The sequence below is a fragment of the Bactrocera oleae genome, chromosome 3, assembly GCF_042242935.1.
Source record: "Bactrocera oleae isolate idBacOlea1 chromosome 3, idBacOlea1, whole genome shotgun sequence".
Taxonomy (NCBI): Eukaryota; Metazoa; Arthropoda; class Insecta; order Diptera; family Tephritidae; genus Bactrocera; species Bactrocera oleae.
The window spans coordinates 31,515,932-31,530,937 of record NC_091537.1 but is presented as its reverse complement, the minus strand read 5'-3'; the positions used below and the strand labels follow the sequence as shown (position 1 = coordinate 31,530,937).

Genomic DNA, 15,006 nt, shown 5'->3' with positions numbered 1-15,006 from the left:
GGATTCATGAGAATCATTCAGGCACTTAAAAGATTTGAACAATTTTCCGTAGTGCCTAAATTATTCAGTGAGGGTTACAAGATGTCGACCGATTTCGTTAAAGCCATTACGTGTCTCCCTATAAACTTTAAATAGATCGATTTCAATAGATCTACAATTTAAACAGGACCAACGCAATCCCTTACAGTTGAGAATAGAATCTAAGATTCTACCTATCAGTCCAGCACATTTAATATGGGCAAGCCCATCTCACCTATTAATAGGTGCATAATATAAAAGAAAAGTTAACCATAAATCGAGAAATTGTAAGATAAAATTTGTGAAATTTTCAACTTAAAATGCAAATATCTCGAATACTATAAGTTTCCGGCTGCAGTAGTTATATATATTCGTGATCTGGATAATCTCCTCTATCCAACCATACCCCTCCTCACCCTGAAATCGTGGGATGGTATACTAAAGTTTCCCCCTTTTATCTATCTATCTATGTTCATATTCATTTTGTATCATTGTATTACGTTCATCAAAGCCTAAATAAAAGTGTTGTAACAAACCCGACTTTGTTTTATATATATATAGATATCGCTGTGGGTGGTTAAGAATATTTTGAAAATATTATTTATTAATTGGTACATTGTTTTGCTTATTATTATTGTTGTTCCTGAATTGTACCTCATTTTTTATTCTATTATTTTTGTTTTTGTTGAAATGAATACAAAAACCCTGAGAAAATTCTTTTAATTCATATTATAGAAAATAATACTAACTGCTAATCGCTACATGCTGAAATACAGAGACAGCTACCTGGTATGCCTACCGTATTTTATACCATAAAGATATTGCAACTTCAACAAATAACTTATTTTAGAAGTTTATAAATATATTTAAAAACTAAACTAAAAACTATATAATAATATGGTAAGCTTTTATGTCAAGAGTTGTAATAAAATATTGTACATATATCCACCGTTAAATGCTGAAAAAATATAATTAAATATTAATAAATGAAATTATAAAACGTTAACAAGTAAGGAAGGGCTAAGTTCGGATGTAACCGAACATTTTATACTCCCGCAAAGTCAAATGGTATACTCGTTTTGAACTTCTTTGTGGATCTTGCCGCCTTGTTCTATGTTGACCGATATTTTCAGTAAAAAGTCAACTATAGACACTGGGGTCCACATATTCAGTACCTAGGGGCTTGAACAGTTTTGGTTCAATTTAGATAATTTTTGGTCAAAAGGTGGCATACTTTAAACGTATTATTCACGCAAAGTTTTACCCCGATATAATTATTGTTGCTTGATTTGCATACTGGAAAGTGAAAAAATCAGATGAAATTTAAAATGATGGTTATACCGGTATGTAGTTCGCACAATAGAGCATTGGTCGCGGTGCATACCTCAAAATTAATCTATCTATGTATTTGGTTGAATTCGGTTAAGCAGAAACCAAGATATGGGGTTTCACCTAAAAGTGGGCGGTGCCAAGCCCACTATTAAATTTTGAACGTGGTTCCTATAAAATCATCTTATACCATCCCAGAGATAAAATTTAATGTGTCTGGCTTGTTTAGTGCTTGGTTTATCGCTATTTTCACACTGTAGGTAGAGGTGCTAAAAATATTTGCTTCCAGTGAATTTTGTCTTTATCGTTTTAGCAGTTTAGGAGATATGCACATTAAACCTTTTAGGGGCGGGGCCACGCCCAGTTTAAAAAAAAAATTGTAACTGCAGATGTCCCTCCCTAATGTGAACCCGTGTACCAAATATCAGTCTTGTATCTTATTGCGGAGCTTAGTTATGGCAATTTATTTGTTTTTGATTAAAGGCGTTTTGTGGGCGTGGCAGTGGTCCGATTACGCCCATCTTCAATACCAACCGTCTTGCAGTACCAAGAAACATGTGTACCAAGTTTCATAAAGATAGTTATTTCTTCCCGCCCACTCTTAGTTAAATTAAATTTTCAGTTTGTCAATTAATAAGTTAATTAAAATGCTTAAAAATATGCCGCATATTTACCTATATCAACATGGTATAATATCATATATTGTTAGCATTAAACATCAATTAATAACCAAAATTAATATATTCATAAATAATTATTAAGGCGTTTTCTGCTATGCGCAACCCGTTTTAACCCTAACTCACCATGGCCGCCATGTTGGTTTTATCATGAACGTACACCTCAGAGGTGGCGAAACTACTGTGAATGGGACTTTCTCAACTACCTTACACCATGGTTCGCCTGGGCAGGTAGTTTGTAATAAAATTGTAATTAGAAGACAGGTATACATGCGAAAGTTTTCTATTGTGAATATCAGAACTTCCTCAGCTGTAGTACACTGTTGTAAACAAGAGCATCCTAAAGGGGGAGTAGAGAAACTATCAGCTGATCGATGGTAACAAAGCACAGCTGAAAGGTGTCCATGGAGAAACGTCAAGTCCGCCTAGGGTTGAGTTTTTATCGACAGCCAAGATGGCCGACTTTTGACCGGAAAATGGTTACATATTTCTATTTTCTTTTAATTAATGAAAAAGTTGATTATATGTATGTAAAACTTTTGTATTTTTTCAAAATTAAATTAATTTAGTTTAATAAAGATTTTTAAAAGAGCGACTATTACTGGCAAATTCCAGAATAATTAAAATATATATTTATGGCTATTTTAAACTGTGGTAAATTAATAAACATTCACCACAGAAAAATGAAAGATGCAATTCTTATTCAATGAACTTTTTGGACAAGTTTTATAAATTTATGCAAAAATAATAATTATATTAAAAACAATACTCAAAAACAACTCACCTTTGTAAAAATAAGTCCGTCCATGCTGAGCATTACGTAACAGTGTTGCGGAAGGTAGTTTTAAACTACTTTTTAGGAAAGGAGATATCTACCGTATTTTATACTCTTAAGATATTGGAGCTTCAACAAATTGTTTATTAAAGACGTCTATATATTCAAAAACTAAACTTAGAACTATATAATAATATTTTAATTGCTTATGTAAAGAGTTATAATAAAATATTGTACATATGTACATGTACGGTTTGCCTACCGTATTTTATGCTATAAAGAAACGATTGCAACTTCAATAAATAATTTATTTTAGAAGTCTATATATTTTAAAACTAAACTTAGAACTATATAATAATATGCTAATATTTTATGTACAAACATATGTTGTCATCGCTAAATGCTGATATATAAAACGTAAATAAAATTTGTGATTAAATAAATCTATACCTAAATTGGAGAAAACATCGGCTCGGAAACTATTTCTTGATGTATCTAAAATGATTAATTTTGTTTTATTGTTCAAATGATACGTTTTGCTTTATTGATTATATGAATTATTATGACTTATTATATCGAATTCTCTTACAATAAATATTTCTTCCCATCCACTCATAGTTAAATAACATTTTCAGTTTGTCCATTAATTAAAAAGCTTAAAAATATGCCGCATATTTACCTATCTCAACATGGTATAATATCATATTTTGTTAACAGCAACACACATCATTCTATAACCAAAAATTAAAATGTTTATAGATAATTTTTACGGCGTTTTTTTGTTATGCGCAACTTGTTTTAACCCCGCGTCATCCTAACTCCCCAGAGGCGGCCATGTTGGCTTTATTGTGAACATACCATTGTATAAGCTACAAAATATTCTAAATCACCGTTACACAATAATATATTTGATAAAATTGGGAACATTTAATTTCAATAAATATTTAATCTTTAGGAATTAAAACAACCGAAAAATATTTGAATATGTAATAAAAACATTCTTAAAGTTATACATTTTAAAACATTACACGGCAACACACTATAGCAGATTTGTGTCATTTGGACATTTTAGTAGCAGAATATTGGTTGACAACCCGTACCAAGAGTGACTTTAGTAGTAGAGTATAAGTAGGTAACCGTACCAAGTGTGATTCTAGTAGTAGAATTTTCGAGGCAAGCCGTACCAAGTGGGATATTTTTGCGTGTGTATTAATGAAAATCTTAAGTTGGTTACTTGTAAATTTATACAATGGAACGTACGCCTCAGAGGGGGCGAAAGAACTGTGAATTGGCACTTTCGTGACTCTTAAACGTAAATTAATTTAATAGTTAATTGTAACATAGTGGAAATCAAGGATAAAGTGGAAATGCCTGAATACCAAAATTGGAAATTTCCTGGTATTCCTACGGGCTCGGTGTAAGTAAATGCTTTTATAAGTCATCATTGTTATCATAAAATATAAAAAATATTTCTAGCGAAGACCTTTTCCCAAACGATGAAAAATTGGTTGTGGTTGGTGTAATAGGAAAGTCCGCATTTTCGGATTGCAATAAAATGGTATCGCTAGGCGTATTGGACAGTGATCCTAGTATGTTGGAACATGAACCGCAAGAGGTAAACTGCAACCACAATCATCTAAATCTATTTAACGTATTAATCAATTTGTTGTATTAAGGGCACCATTCACTTCTATTATAATTGTAAGAAGTCAATGCTCTTTTTACACTTTGAAACAACATTTGACACAGCATGTATGCAGGAAATGCTTGAGAATGATTTAACTCGTAATACGTATGGACATTTTTTATTATTTAATCAACGCGTGCGTAATCGTTTTGCACGGATGCTGCTTTTTGCAACACAGGTTTGTCACTTAATAGTCTTTGTTGAGTTAAGTGTCACTTTCGATGCGTCATTGTTGTCGATTTTCAGAGCTTTAAAAATTATAAGGTATGAAATAAACAACATTTGAAATATTTTCTGACTAAATTTAATTATTTAAAAATAGAGACAAATACGTATTAAAATTCTTACCGAAACTCGTTAAAAACTCGAGCACAGGTACATTTTTAGGCAAATCCGCCCGTCTATGTACACCACGTATACTATTTATCTTTGAAAACTACCCGGATGGTTATGGTAATTTAAGAAAATAATGGAGAACAACGTGAAAAGTAATTTCATGTTATTTTGTAGAAAAAACAACTGAATGCATATCTAAATTGGAATTTGAAGTGGAGGATAGTATTTACAAGATGCTGCGTAATGAATTTATCATTACCAACAACAGGTTTTTTTTTTCACACAATATAATTACAACTTTTGTCAAAAAGTTTTTAACCTGCAGCGCGATGTCACTTTTTTCTATTCCGAGCAATAAGCGGTTTGTATATTATAACACCGATTCATTGATGCGCAGAGATCCCTTGATAAAGTCAATATCGCTTTTACAAACCTTCTTACAAAAATCTAATTTCAAAGAAGATGACGAAGATGATCTTGAAAATTTGAGACCATTCAAAGTATAAAAATTTTCGAATGTTGATATTCTTCATTGCTATACATATTTTACTGATAGGGATTTGGAAAACCATTAACACAATGTAATGCAGAACATAAGCATTCATCGGCTAATGAAATCCTTCGAAAAAAACGTAACTTTATGGATTTGCTGATGGATCATGTCGATGAGGCACTTGAAATGGGGTTTGATGATAGCTCCACTAAATTTAAAGGCAAGAATCATTTTGTGGTACGTAAAAATGCATTATATTTTCTTAAAAGGAAAATTATTTTGTTTTCATTGTTTTTTTATAGATACTCTCAACTAAAGAGTGGTACGACACTTTCAAAATGCTGCATAAAATTTTCATCGAAAATCCGGATAATCCGAAATTCGAGGCTAACGATTTAGATTATGTAACTAAAAGGTTTTCAACATATTCAGTGGAACAAAATTGATAATGGCTATTTATATTTTATTTCAGAAATCATATTTGGAAAATTTCAATAAAATAATGGACATAGATGATGAGTAAGTATCAATAATTTAAAATTAAATCGACTATGAATTAAATTAATGCAATATTTTAAAACTTTTCAGATTCTTTAATGCTTGTTGTGATATGGGCTTACAGAAAGCGTTTGCTATGTACAACAACCCCGCATTGACACACTATAGCAATACAGTACATAAAAAATTGGTAAATTATCAATATTTTCACCAAATGTTTATCATTGTATTTATTATAGTTGAAATTGTAATTTGTCAAGGTTGATGAAGCAGTCACATTATATATGAAGTATGCGCGAGGTACTCAAACCGCTGTAAACGAAAATAAACTTCGGGAAATGTGCGAACGATATTGGCGAAATGGTAAACAACAATGTGAAGTTCTCAGTTTACGCGGAAATCTCTGCATACTACCCAAACACATTGTTAAGGAACTTTCAGAGCACAGTAGTGCACATGTATTCATATCAACCTGTAATTGCGGTAGAACGCAAGGCAGACGTGAAGATCCCTATACCATAAGGCATGCTAATTATGAATTTTATCAATATATGGCAAATAATTGTAATTTATGTGCTAAAGTGAAAAAAGTGCATTTTCCTGTGTTTGAACCTTCTATTAATGATTATAGGTTAGTAACATTAAAGTGGTGCATAGATTTGCAAACAAATTTGAGTTAATGATTGCTAATTTTTATTAAATTAATTGATACAGGGCTGCAGAATTCGAAATCGCCTTCCCCAAACTATCGATACAGGACTCAATCGATTTAGTTCAGCATCATGATTTACGCTCTCCTAAATCCGTGGCCTCAGATGAGTGTTCCCAGCCGCTTACTGCATCACAGGGCACACATACCAATCTCAGCTTAGTTTCCACTGATGAACTGAATAAAATCGGTGTTGATGCTGATATACCAAGCTCAGATGAGTCGCTAAATGAATTGATAATACAAATAAAAGATAAAAGTACACAAAAAGCTGAGGACAAGGAACGTAGTATTTACCGGCAACCATCCACCACAGAATATTTACCAGGCATGGTTCATACTGAATCTCCCCCAGGTTTACTTCCGCGTTTTCCTAGCTGGTCGCTAGTTTGTGTAGGTCCTAGTTCCGTTTATAGTCACAACACAGGATTATTGGAGCACTTTCAAAGTGGATTTCTTTCGGGCGCCAATTTTTTGCTTCCGTGGGATGTGCATGTGCGCCTGGAGCATTCAGCATCTTGGGCATATGAAAAAACCCGTATTCGAAAAATGGGCGAAGTACACATTTTGAAGATATTTGTTGGATGTGAGTATGAGTGCCCCCGTGGACATAGATTTATGATGAGTTCGGCGGACAAGATTTTACGTGGAGGTTCAGGTAAGTAAAAACCGATCATTTATAAAATTTCTATCTTATGTTCTCTTTATGGTAGGCATATTACGCGACAGTGGAAGTAAAGTGGTCTATAATAATATGCCCCTATATTTTCCTTGTCCTTGTCGATCACATAAAGCAGATGTGGCACAATTGATGCGTGTTCACGTGGTTACACCAAAGGCACCTGTGAATGTTATTCTAGACCCAAAGGTATATTTAAACTAATTGAATTGTGATTTTAATTAGTACCATTTTTACATTATAAGTTGCGAACTGGTGAACGAGAATACATATTCAGTATGGGTTTGCCAAATCCGCCAAAGCTAACTCAAAGCGCCTATTGGATTCTACGTCTTCCATACATATATCAAGGAGACGAAGGACCCATAACTCCTCCAAGTGAAATAACAACTACAAACGCTCTAAATTACGGATGCCTATTGGCCGGTATGTTTGGAGTCAGTGAAACGGAATTAGATGACTGAGATACAAAATATGTTTTTTTTAATTTACATTTAAACAAAATATTTTTATTAGGGAAAGCCAGTTATTTTATAAAATACAAGAGAAATACAATTGTCAGATTTAAATTGTTGGCGCTTCAAAGTTATTGAGGTAATCCAGCACATACATAGTTACAAAAATTGAAATTCATATCAAACTACGAATTTTTACTTATTAAGGTGAGTGTCACCTTAATTCATTGGAGACATTTAGTTGTGATATCTTTCATTTACATTACTTAAATGTTTTCTGGTATCGATTCTTCGCAACGGTTTTTGTTTTTCAGCAGATATGCCGCTAAAAAACTGATAGGATCTGCTGGTCGTTCTCGCGCTAACGTCTGTAATCCGTGTAATAATATCGGCGCTACTGTTTGATCTAAATACTGGCGAGTGGGTAGTGAACTCAGATCGGGACGTGGCCTTTTACATTGAGGTTGCGCTGCTGACTGTTGATTGGTTGCAGTGGAGGAAACATCACCTGGAGTCTGAAGATCTGCAGCAGGTTGCGGGGTTGTTGATCTCTCATTTTTTTCCATAACTACAATCGCGTAAATTTAATATTATTAACTAAGTTGTTACTTGCGATCAAATATTGCTGTTTATTAGAATTGAATATGGTTTTCAGATTATTTTTATTAGTTTTGATGCAAAAACCAATGAGAAATGTCAAAAACGCCAAAACGTAAAAGTTCACAATAGATAAGTTATTTTTGATACGATATTATATAAAGTAACCAGGCACACAATTGATTTAGTCCAAGTCGAAAAAGAATTGAAATATTGGTAGTTCATATGAATAAACACATAAAATAAAAAAGATGGCTATAAATAAAGCTTCTATATGAATTAATACAATACAATTAATTTAATTTGTATTTTTTTTATACCCAATTTACCTCCATTTCCATAGAGACTGGCAATGCCTCCAGCTTTTTGTAACTACACCAGTAATTCAGAAGTTTCCTTTTTAAAGCTTATACTCTCCAATTTTTTGAGACAAAAGACAATTTTCGTATTTAAAAGTATCTGTTTAGGATTATTTACATTAGTTTAAGATAATTTTCTGATAATGCCAACTCTAATCTGGCAATACTGTCTTATCTAAGCTTTATATTCGTCATCTCTCTTTTATCATTCATTTGTCTTTATAATTATGTTTGTTTACGCATACTTAAAGTTACGGTATTTTAAATTCCGTTGAACTCCTATAAATGTCAGAGGACTTGTGTGTACGACTCTCTTCTCTGATTGTCACTTGGTGCTGATTGTATTCGTCTCTGGTTTGGTGTCAAGCCAACCGGTCACAATCGTTAAAATCCCAATAAAGCATTGAGAACTCTACCCGCTGGTAATTTAATTATTTAACATTTTAGTGCCTCCTGTGAGGACAAATATTTTAATTTCATTTTGTAATTGCGGTGGTCTGGTTTCATGGCGGAGCTCAATTGGCGTTCATCGGCGGTAAAAGCAATAAAGCGCATACATGCACGTGTCTCGGAAGGTCGTGATGTGTTTCATTTTCAACAAGAGCTCAAGTCGCTTGAATCACACTTTGAGCGCTTCATGGAGAACCATAATCGTCTGGTAGGAGGAGCTACGTCCTTCGATATTGGGTCACATGATGCACTTTTGGAATCAGTAGAGGAGCTGTATACTGCGGCATGCAGTAGACTGAATCGTCTCATCGCATCGTCAAGGGTTGAATCTAATGTCGCTGACGGAGCGCACAATTGTCCCACAACATATCTGGATGGCCATTTGGTGGATCTCAAATTGGACCCGTTAGCTATCCCGTTATTTGATGTAGACATGTGTAAATGATTAGCGTTCGAAGATGCCTTTGAAACACTGGTACATAATTCGGCATACCCAGAAGCGTTCAAATTGGGAAAACTTCGTCAGGCAGTCAATGCGGCTACTGTTCCGTTAATTGGGGGAATATACTCGGGTGGCTATCAAGAGGTGTGGAAAGCTCTAAAGGACCGCTATGACAATAAAAAGCAGCTAGCGGAAATACACGTATCGCGTTTTCTTAACCTTAAAACAGCTACCCATGAGTCATCACAATCGTTATTTGCTATTGTGGACACGGTTCATGAGTCGCTGCGTGCATTGCGTGTGATGGATACCCCCATATCTCAGTGGGATGCGTTAGCTGTACCAATAGTGGTGGCAAAGCTTCCATCGGTAACTAAGAGAGATTGGTATATGAGGTGCTCCACTACAGAAATTCCATAGTTAGAAGACCTATTGAAATTTCTAGAGAGACGTGCTCATAGCCTTGTTACTGAACCACCGGTCTCATTAATGGTTTCCCGTCAGCAACGACCAGTGAGTGCCCATGTGGCTACCACGGAGGCAGCTCTGTGTGCTCATTGCGGGTTAGCGCATCGAATCGCCAGGTGTCCTACATTATTGGCTCTTAGTATCGAGCAGCGATTTGAAGCCCTTAAGAAAATGCAGATGTGTTACAACTGTTTACGTACAGGTCATTCTTATCGACAGTGTCCATCTAGTAGCTGTCGAAATTGTGGACGTAAGCATAACACGATCCTATGCCGAAACAAGTCCATCAACACGTCAACGTTTGCTTCTACGACTACGGCAGCCGCAGGCAATGAGGTACCTGCGGAGGTGCCGACAACCACAACGGCATGACTAGCCGCACCTGCGAGACCCCTCGCTGCCAATCCAAAGCCGATAACCCTTTTAGCAACAGCGCGTGTATATGCCGTTGGAGAAGCATCGGTGCAGCGAGTGGCACGAGTTCTATGCGATCCCGGATCACAGGTTAGCTTTGTGACGGATCGTCTAGCGAATTGTTTGCAGCTATATCGACGGAAATGTGATGTGAGCGTAGAAGGCGTAGGTGCTACCATCAATACTCGAGTGAAAGGCAGCGTTACGTTCACTCTGAGATCAACAACAACTAACTTTGAAATGCGAATTGATGCTTTGGTTTTATCGTTCATTACTTCTCCAACTCCAGCAGTGAAGATTGACATAAACCAATGGCCATATTTGGGAGACATAGATTTGGCGGACAACCGTTTCGGTACGCCTGGAACTATCGACGTTCTGATCGGCGCGGACGTGTGGGGGCGACTCATTGAAGGTAAAGTCATCGGTGGAGGACCAGACGAACCTTTTGCCCAGCGTACCCGCTTTGGATGGGTGGTGTTTGGCCCAACAGCAGTGACCCTTCCTGCAAAGGAATCATTGCTCACCCTAACCACTTCGCTAGACAGGGAGGACCACCGGTTGGAGGAACTGGTGTCCAAATTTTGGCAAATGGAGGAAATAGCAGTGGTTGAGGATCTGCCAGAGAATGAATGTGCGCAGATCTTCGAGACCACTCATAGCCGTACCTTAGACGGCCGTTATATCGTACACTTACCTTTGCGACGAAAGGCAACGGAACTAGGTGACTCTTACGCACTGGCATTACGGCAATTTCATAGACTGGAGCGTCGCATGGTTGCGGATCCAGTCCTTAGGGAAAACTACATTTCATTTATGAGGGAGTATGCAGCACTCGGACACATGGAACTAGTACAACCACCTTATGATCATACCAATTGCTACTACATTCCTCATCATGCGGTCACAACGAAATTCCGCGTGGTGTTCAACGCTTCGGCACCTACCAGCACTGGAATCAACTGGTAGGTCCGACCCTACAGGATTCGCTGAGTAGTATACTTTTACGTTTTCGGCGCTATCGAGTGGCGATAACTGCGGACATAGAGAAGATGTTCAGGCAAGTATTGGTTGCATCTGAACATCGCGACTATCAACGAATTATATGGCGAGAGACTCCTGCAGACGAGATCCAGGTGTATCGCCTGAAGACCATCACATATGGCATGGCATGCAGTCCTTACAATGCAGTGCGAGCCCTACAACAATGTGCTTATGATAATTCAGCTGTGGTTCCCGAAAGACAACAAGGGACGCTGGGTCGAGCTGCGATATTAACCTCGTTTTATGTTGACGACTTCTTAACGAGTTGTGAAAGCGTTACCGAAGCAGTGAAGCTGGCTAAGAACGTGGACGCCGTCTTATCTGCGGGACAGTTCACTCTAAGAAAATGGAGCTCGAACGATAGTCAGGTAATGATTCGTTTATCTAATGAGCCGTCACTTTCTAATTATGTCTTCCATGCTGGTGAGGCTTCCGTTTTGGGCTTAAGATGGGACGCACTGGAGGATCAGTTATTCTTTCGCGTCGATTTATGTCAAAGAGTAGAAATTCCAACGAAGCGCCGTGTACTCAGCGAGGTGGCACGACTCTTCGATCCTACTGGATTCTTATCGCCTGTTATCGTAACAGGAAAAATATTCATTCAGCGACTATGGTCTGCGGGTCTATCCTCGGACTCACCATTACCTGATGATCTTTGCCGCGAATGGCTGAAGTATCGGTCACAGCTTCCGGAGCTCAATCAAATTCGTATCGAACAGTGGATGGGAATGATTTCACGCGTTCAGATATCATTTCATGGGTTTTGCGATGCCAGCTCACATGCTTATGCAGCAGTTATTTACGCGAAGACGTCGAACACAAACGGTTCGATGCGTTTCACACTTCTAACGGCACGTACCAAGGTGGCACCACTTAAAATCGCTACCATTCCACGCCTGGAACTTGCGCCAGCGCTGCTTCTTGCCGAGACATTCCAGAACGTGCGAGATTCTTTGGGATTAGTTGACGTTCCCTACTATCTGTGGTCGGACTCAGCAATCGTATTGCGTTGGCTCAGGAAGGATCCAGCAACACTTAAACCATTTATATCAAATCGGGTTCGTAGAATACAGGAGCTGACATCCCCCGCCCGATGGCATCACATTCGTTCGGCTCATAACCCAGCTGATTGTGCCAGTAGAGGTATCACACCCGCCGAGCTATTAGTACATCCCCTTTGGTGGCATGGACCTAAGGAGGCAGAGATGATGTATGGGGACAGTAGTGATGTTCCTCTCAGCAAGGATGAGTCAAATGTCTTTCTCGCCGAAAACCGAAATACAACCAAATTTATTGTACTCATTCCGATGTATACTCGTCGTCCAAACGGACACGCTATTTTGTTAACTGAACGGTTCAGTAGTATCACTCGATTGTTGGGTACATTGGCCATTATACTGCGCTGGTTAGGAAGGCGTCGACACTTTCGTCAACCGGTGATCGTTGCTCAGGAGAAGCATTATACACTATAATCCGTTTAGAGCAAGAGGAACATTTTGCAAATGAAATTCGACAATTTACGTCTAGTTCAGGTTTGTCATCTTCCAGTCGGATAATACCTTTAAACCCATTTTAAGACAAGAACCAAATCCTCCGTGTGGGGGGACGCATCCACCAGGCCGAACTAGGGCATGATCAGCGATTCCCGATTCTTTTGCCAAAGTCAACGCCGTTGGTCAAGCTTTTACTAAATCAGGCGCATGAGATTACACTGCATGGAGGCACGCAACTCATGCTGAACACTCTTCGTCAACGCTTCTGGATTCTGAGTGCCAGGCAAGCAGTCAAGAGTTTCATCCATAACTGCGCAGTATGCCGCCGTCATAGAGGGGAAGTCCTGAAGCAACAAATGGCTTCCTTACCCGGGCAGAGGATCAGAGCAGCAAGGCCGTTCATATCATCTGGTGTCGATTACTGTGGACCTTTTACGTGGTTGATGACCTATCGGCACAGGCCTTTCTAGATACTTTTACTTTGGTGTCGATTACTGTGGACCTTTTACGCTACGCATCGGAACGAAACGCTCTCGAACGCACATCAAGACGTACCTCGCAATATTCGTATGCATGGTTACCAAGGCTGTGCACATTGAGGTGGTTGATGACCTATCGGCACAGGCCTTTCTAGATACTTTTACTCGTTTCGTCAGCCGACGCGGTCCCTGCCGGGATTTATATAGTGACAATGGTACAGCCTTTGTTGGTGCCAACCGACTTTTGAAGGAGGATCTTGCAGCATGGCAGGGTGAGAATAATCAGCGATCGTTAGCAGATTCGGGCACACGTTGGCATTTCATCACACCCAGTGCGCCACATCAAGGAGGCCTCTGGGAGGCTGCTGTGAAGTCCGCTAAGCATCATTTGACACGATGTGTGGGTACGCAGGTCATGTGGTATAGTCAACTGCAGACACTAGCCGTAAGAATAGAGGCCTGTCTCAATTCCCGTCCTATAACCCCACTTTACGACGATCCTGAAGAGAAACTTGAATTAACCCCAGGTGATTTCCTGATTGGGTCGCCACTCCTAGCGGTCCCTGAACCAGATATCAAACATATTCCTAGCAACCGGCTGAAACAATGGCAATGGATACGTCAAATTCAACAAGGATTTTGGAAGCGATGGAGTGAGGAGTATCTAACCATTCTGCAGAGACGCAACAAATGGTTTCGACGCACGAGGAATATAAGGGTGGACGATATCGTCCTAGTCAAACAAGAGAACCTGCCTCCCACTCACTGGTGCCTGGGTCGAGTGACAACACTACATCCCGGAGCGGATGGAGTGGTCCGCAATGTCACGTTGAGAACCGCTAGAGGATACATGAAACGAGCCATCCAGAAACTATGTCTATTGATAGAGAAGGAAGATTTCGAGTCGACCGGGCAGGATGTTTAGGATTATTTACATTAGTTTAAGATTATTTTCTGATAATGTCAACTCTAATCTGGCAATACTGTCTTATCTAAGCTTTATATTCGTCATCTCTCTTTTATCATTCATTTGTCTTTATAATTATGTTTGTTTACGCATACTTAAAGTTACGGTATTTTAAATTCCGTTGAACTCCTATAAATGTCAGAGGACTTGTGTGTACGACTCTCTTCTCTGATTGTAACGTCTCTGGTTTGGTGTCAAGCCAGCCGGTCACAATCGTTAAAATCCCAATAAAGCATTGAGAACTCTACCCGCTGGTAATTTAATTATTTAACAGTATCTGTGAAAATAATTTAAAGTTCCAAAGTCAGAATAATATTCTACTGTAGCAAAACGCCTGAAGTAAGAGTTAACAAAATTTTCAATTGCTGGCAAATTGCATTTTAGTTCTTTGATTTATATAAAAAATCTGTAGCACCAATGTAGAAAGGTTTTTAAGGGTAATATGTTCTTATATTATTAGACATAATTGTGAATTCTTAATTTGAATTCGGCATGTAAAATATCAAGAAAAAAAGTAGCAATGATAAAAGTCTAATCTCAAAATATCATTTCATTGAGAATAATAATTGGCTGTGGAGACAGGGCGTTGTGAATGAAAATTTAGAGCGGTTGTCAACAGCATTGTCAGCATCGTAAA

The 15,006-nt window shown here is 38.0% G+C and overlaps 5 protein-coding genes across 5 annotated transcripts; 4 read left to right on the top strand and 1 right to left on the bottom strand.

The window, feature by feature from the left end:
• Window positions 1–3,953: 3,953 nt before the first annotated feature.
• On the top strand, window positions 3,954–7,770 carry LOC106624612 (nonsense-mediated mRNA decay factor SMG8). Its single transcript, XM_014244363.3, has 14 exons — window positions 3,954–4,216; window positions 4,276–4,414; window positions 4,476–4,750; window positions 4,809–4,939; window positions 4,997–5,090; window positions 5,148–5,322; window positions 5,379–5,552; window positions 5,618–5,719; window positions 5,788–5,834; window positions 5,904–6,003; window positions 6,074–6,444; window positions 6,528–7,180; window positions 7,236–7,390; window positions 7,447–7,770. The coding sequence occupies exons 1-14, from the start codon at window positions 4,167–4,169 to the stop codon at window positions 7,663–7,665; spliced, it is 2,685 nt and encodes an 894-aa protein (XP_014099838.2). The 5' UTR covers window positions 3,954–4,166; the 3' UTR covers window positions 7,666–7,770.
• Window positions 7,738–8,363, bottom strand: Dpy-30L1 (Dpy-30-like 1). The gene has a single exon (XM_014244365.3). The coding sequence runs from the start codon at window positions 8,220–8,222 to the stop codon at window positions 7,923–7,925; it is 300 nt and encodes a 99-aa protein (XP_014099840.1). The 5' UTR covers window positions 8,223–8,363; the 3' UTR covers window positions 7,738–7,922.
• A 2,263-nt stretch (window positions 8,364–10,626) lies between these two features.
• On the top strand, window positions 10,627–11,355 carry LOC138856019 (uncharacterized). The gene has a single exon (XM_070106469.1). It carries the CDS (start codon window positions 10,627–10,629, stop codon window positions 11,353–11,355), a length of 729 nt encoding a protein of 242 aa, XP_069962570.1.
• Window positions 11,356–11,438: 83 nt separating this feature from the next.
• On the top strand, window positions 11,439–12,902 carry LOC118683201 (uncharacterized). The gene has a single exon (XM_036375387.2). It carries the CDS (start codon window positions 11,439–11,441, stop codon window positions 12,900–12,902), a length of 1,464 nt encoding a protein of 487 aa, XP_036231280.2.
• A 594-nt stretch (window positions 12,903–13,496) lies between these two features.
• Window positions 13,497–14,327, top strand: LOC118683304 (uncharacterized). The gene has a single exon (XM_036375834.2). It carries the CDS (start codon window positions 13,497–13,499, stop codon window positions 14,325–14,327), a length of 831 nt encoding a protein of 276 aa, XP_036231727.2.
• Window positions 14,328–15,006: the final 679 nt, after the last annotated feature.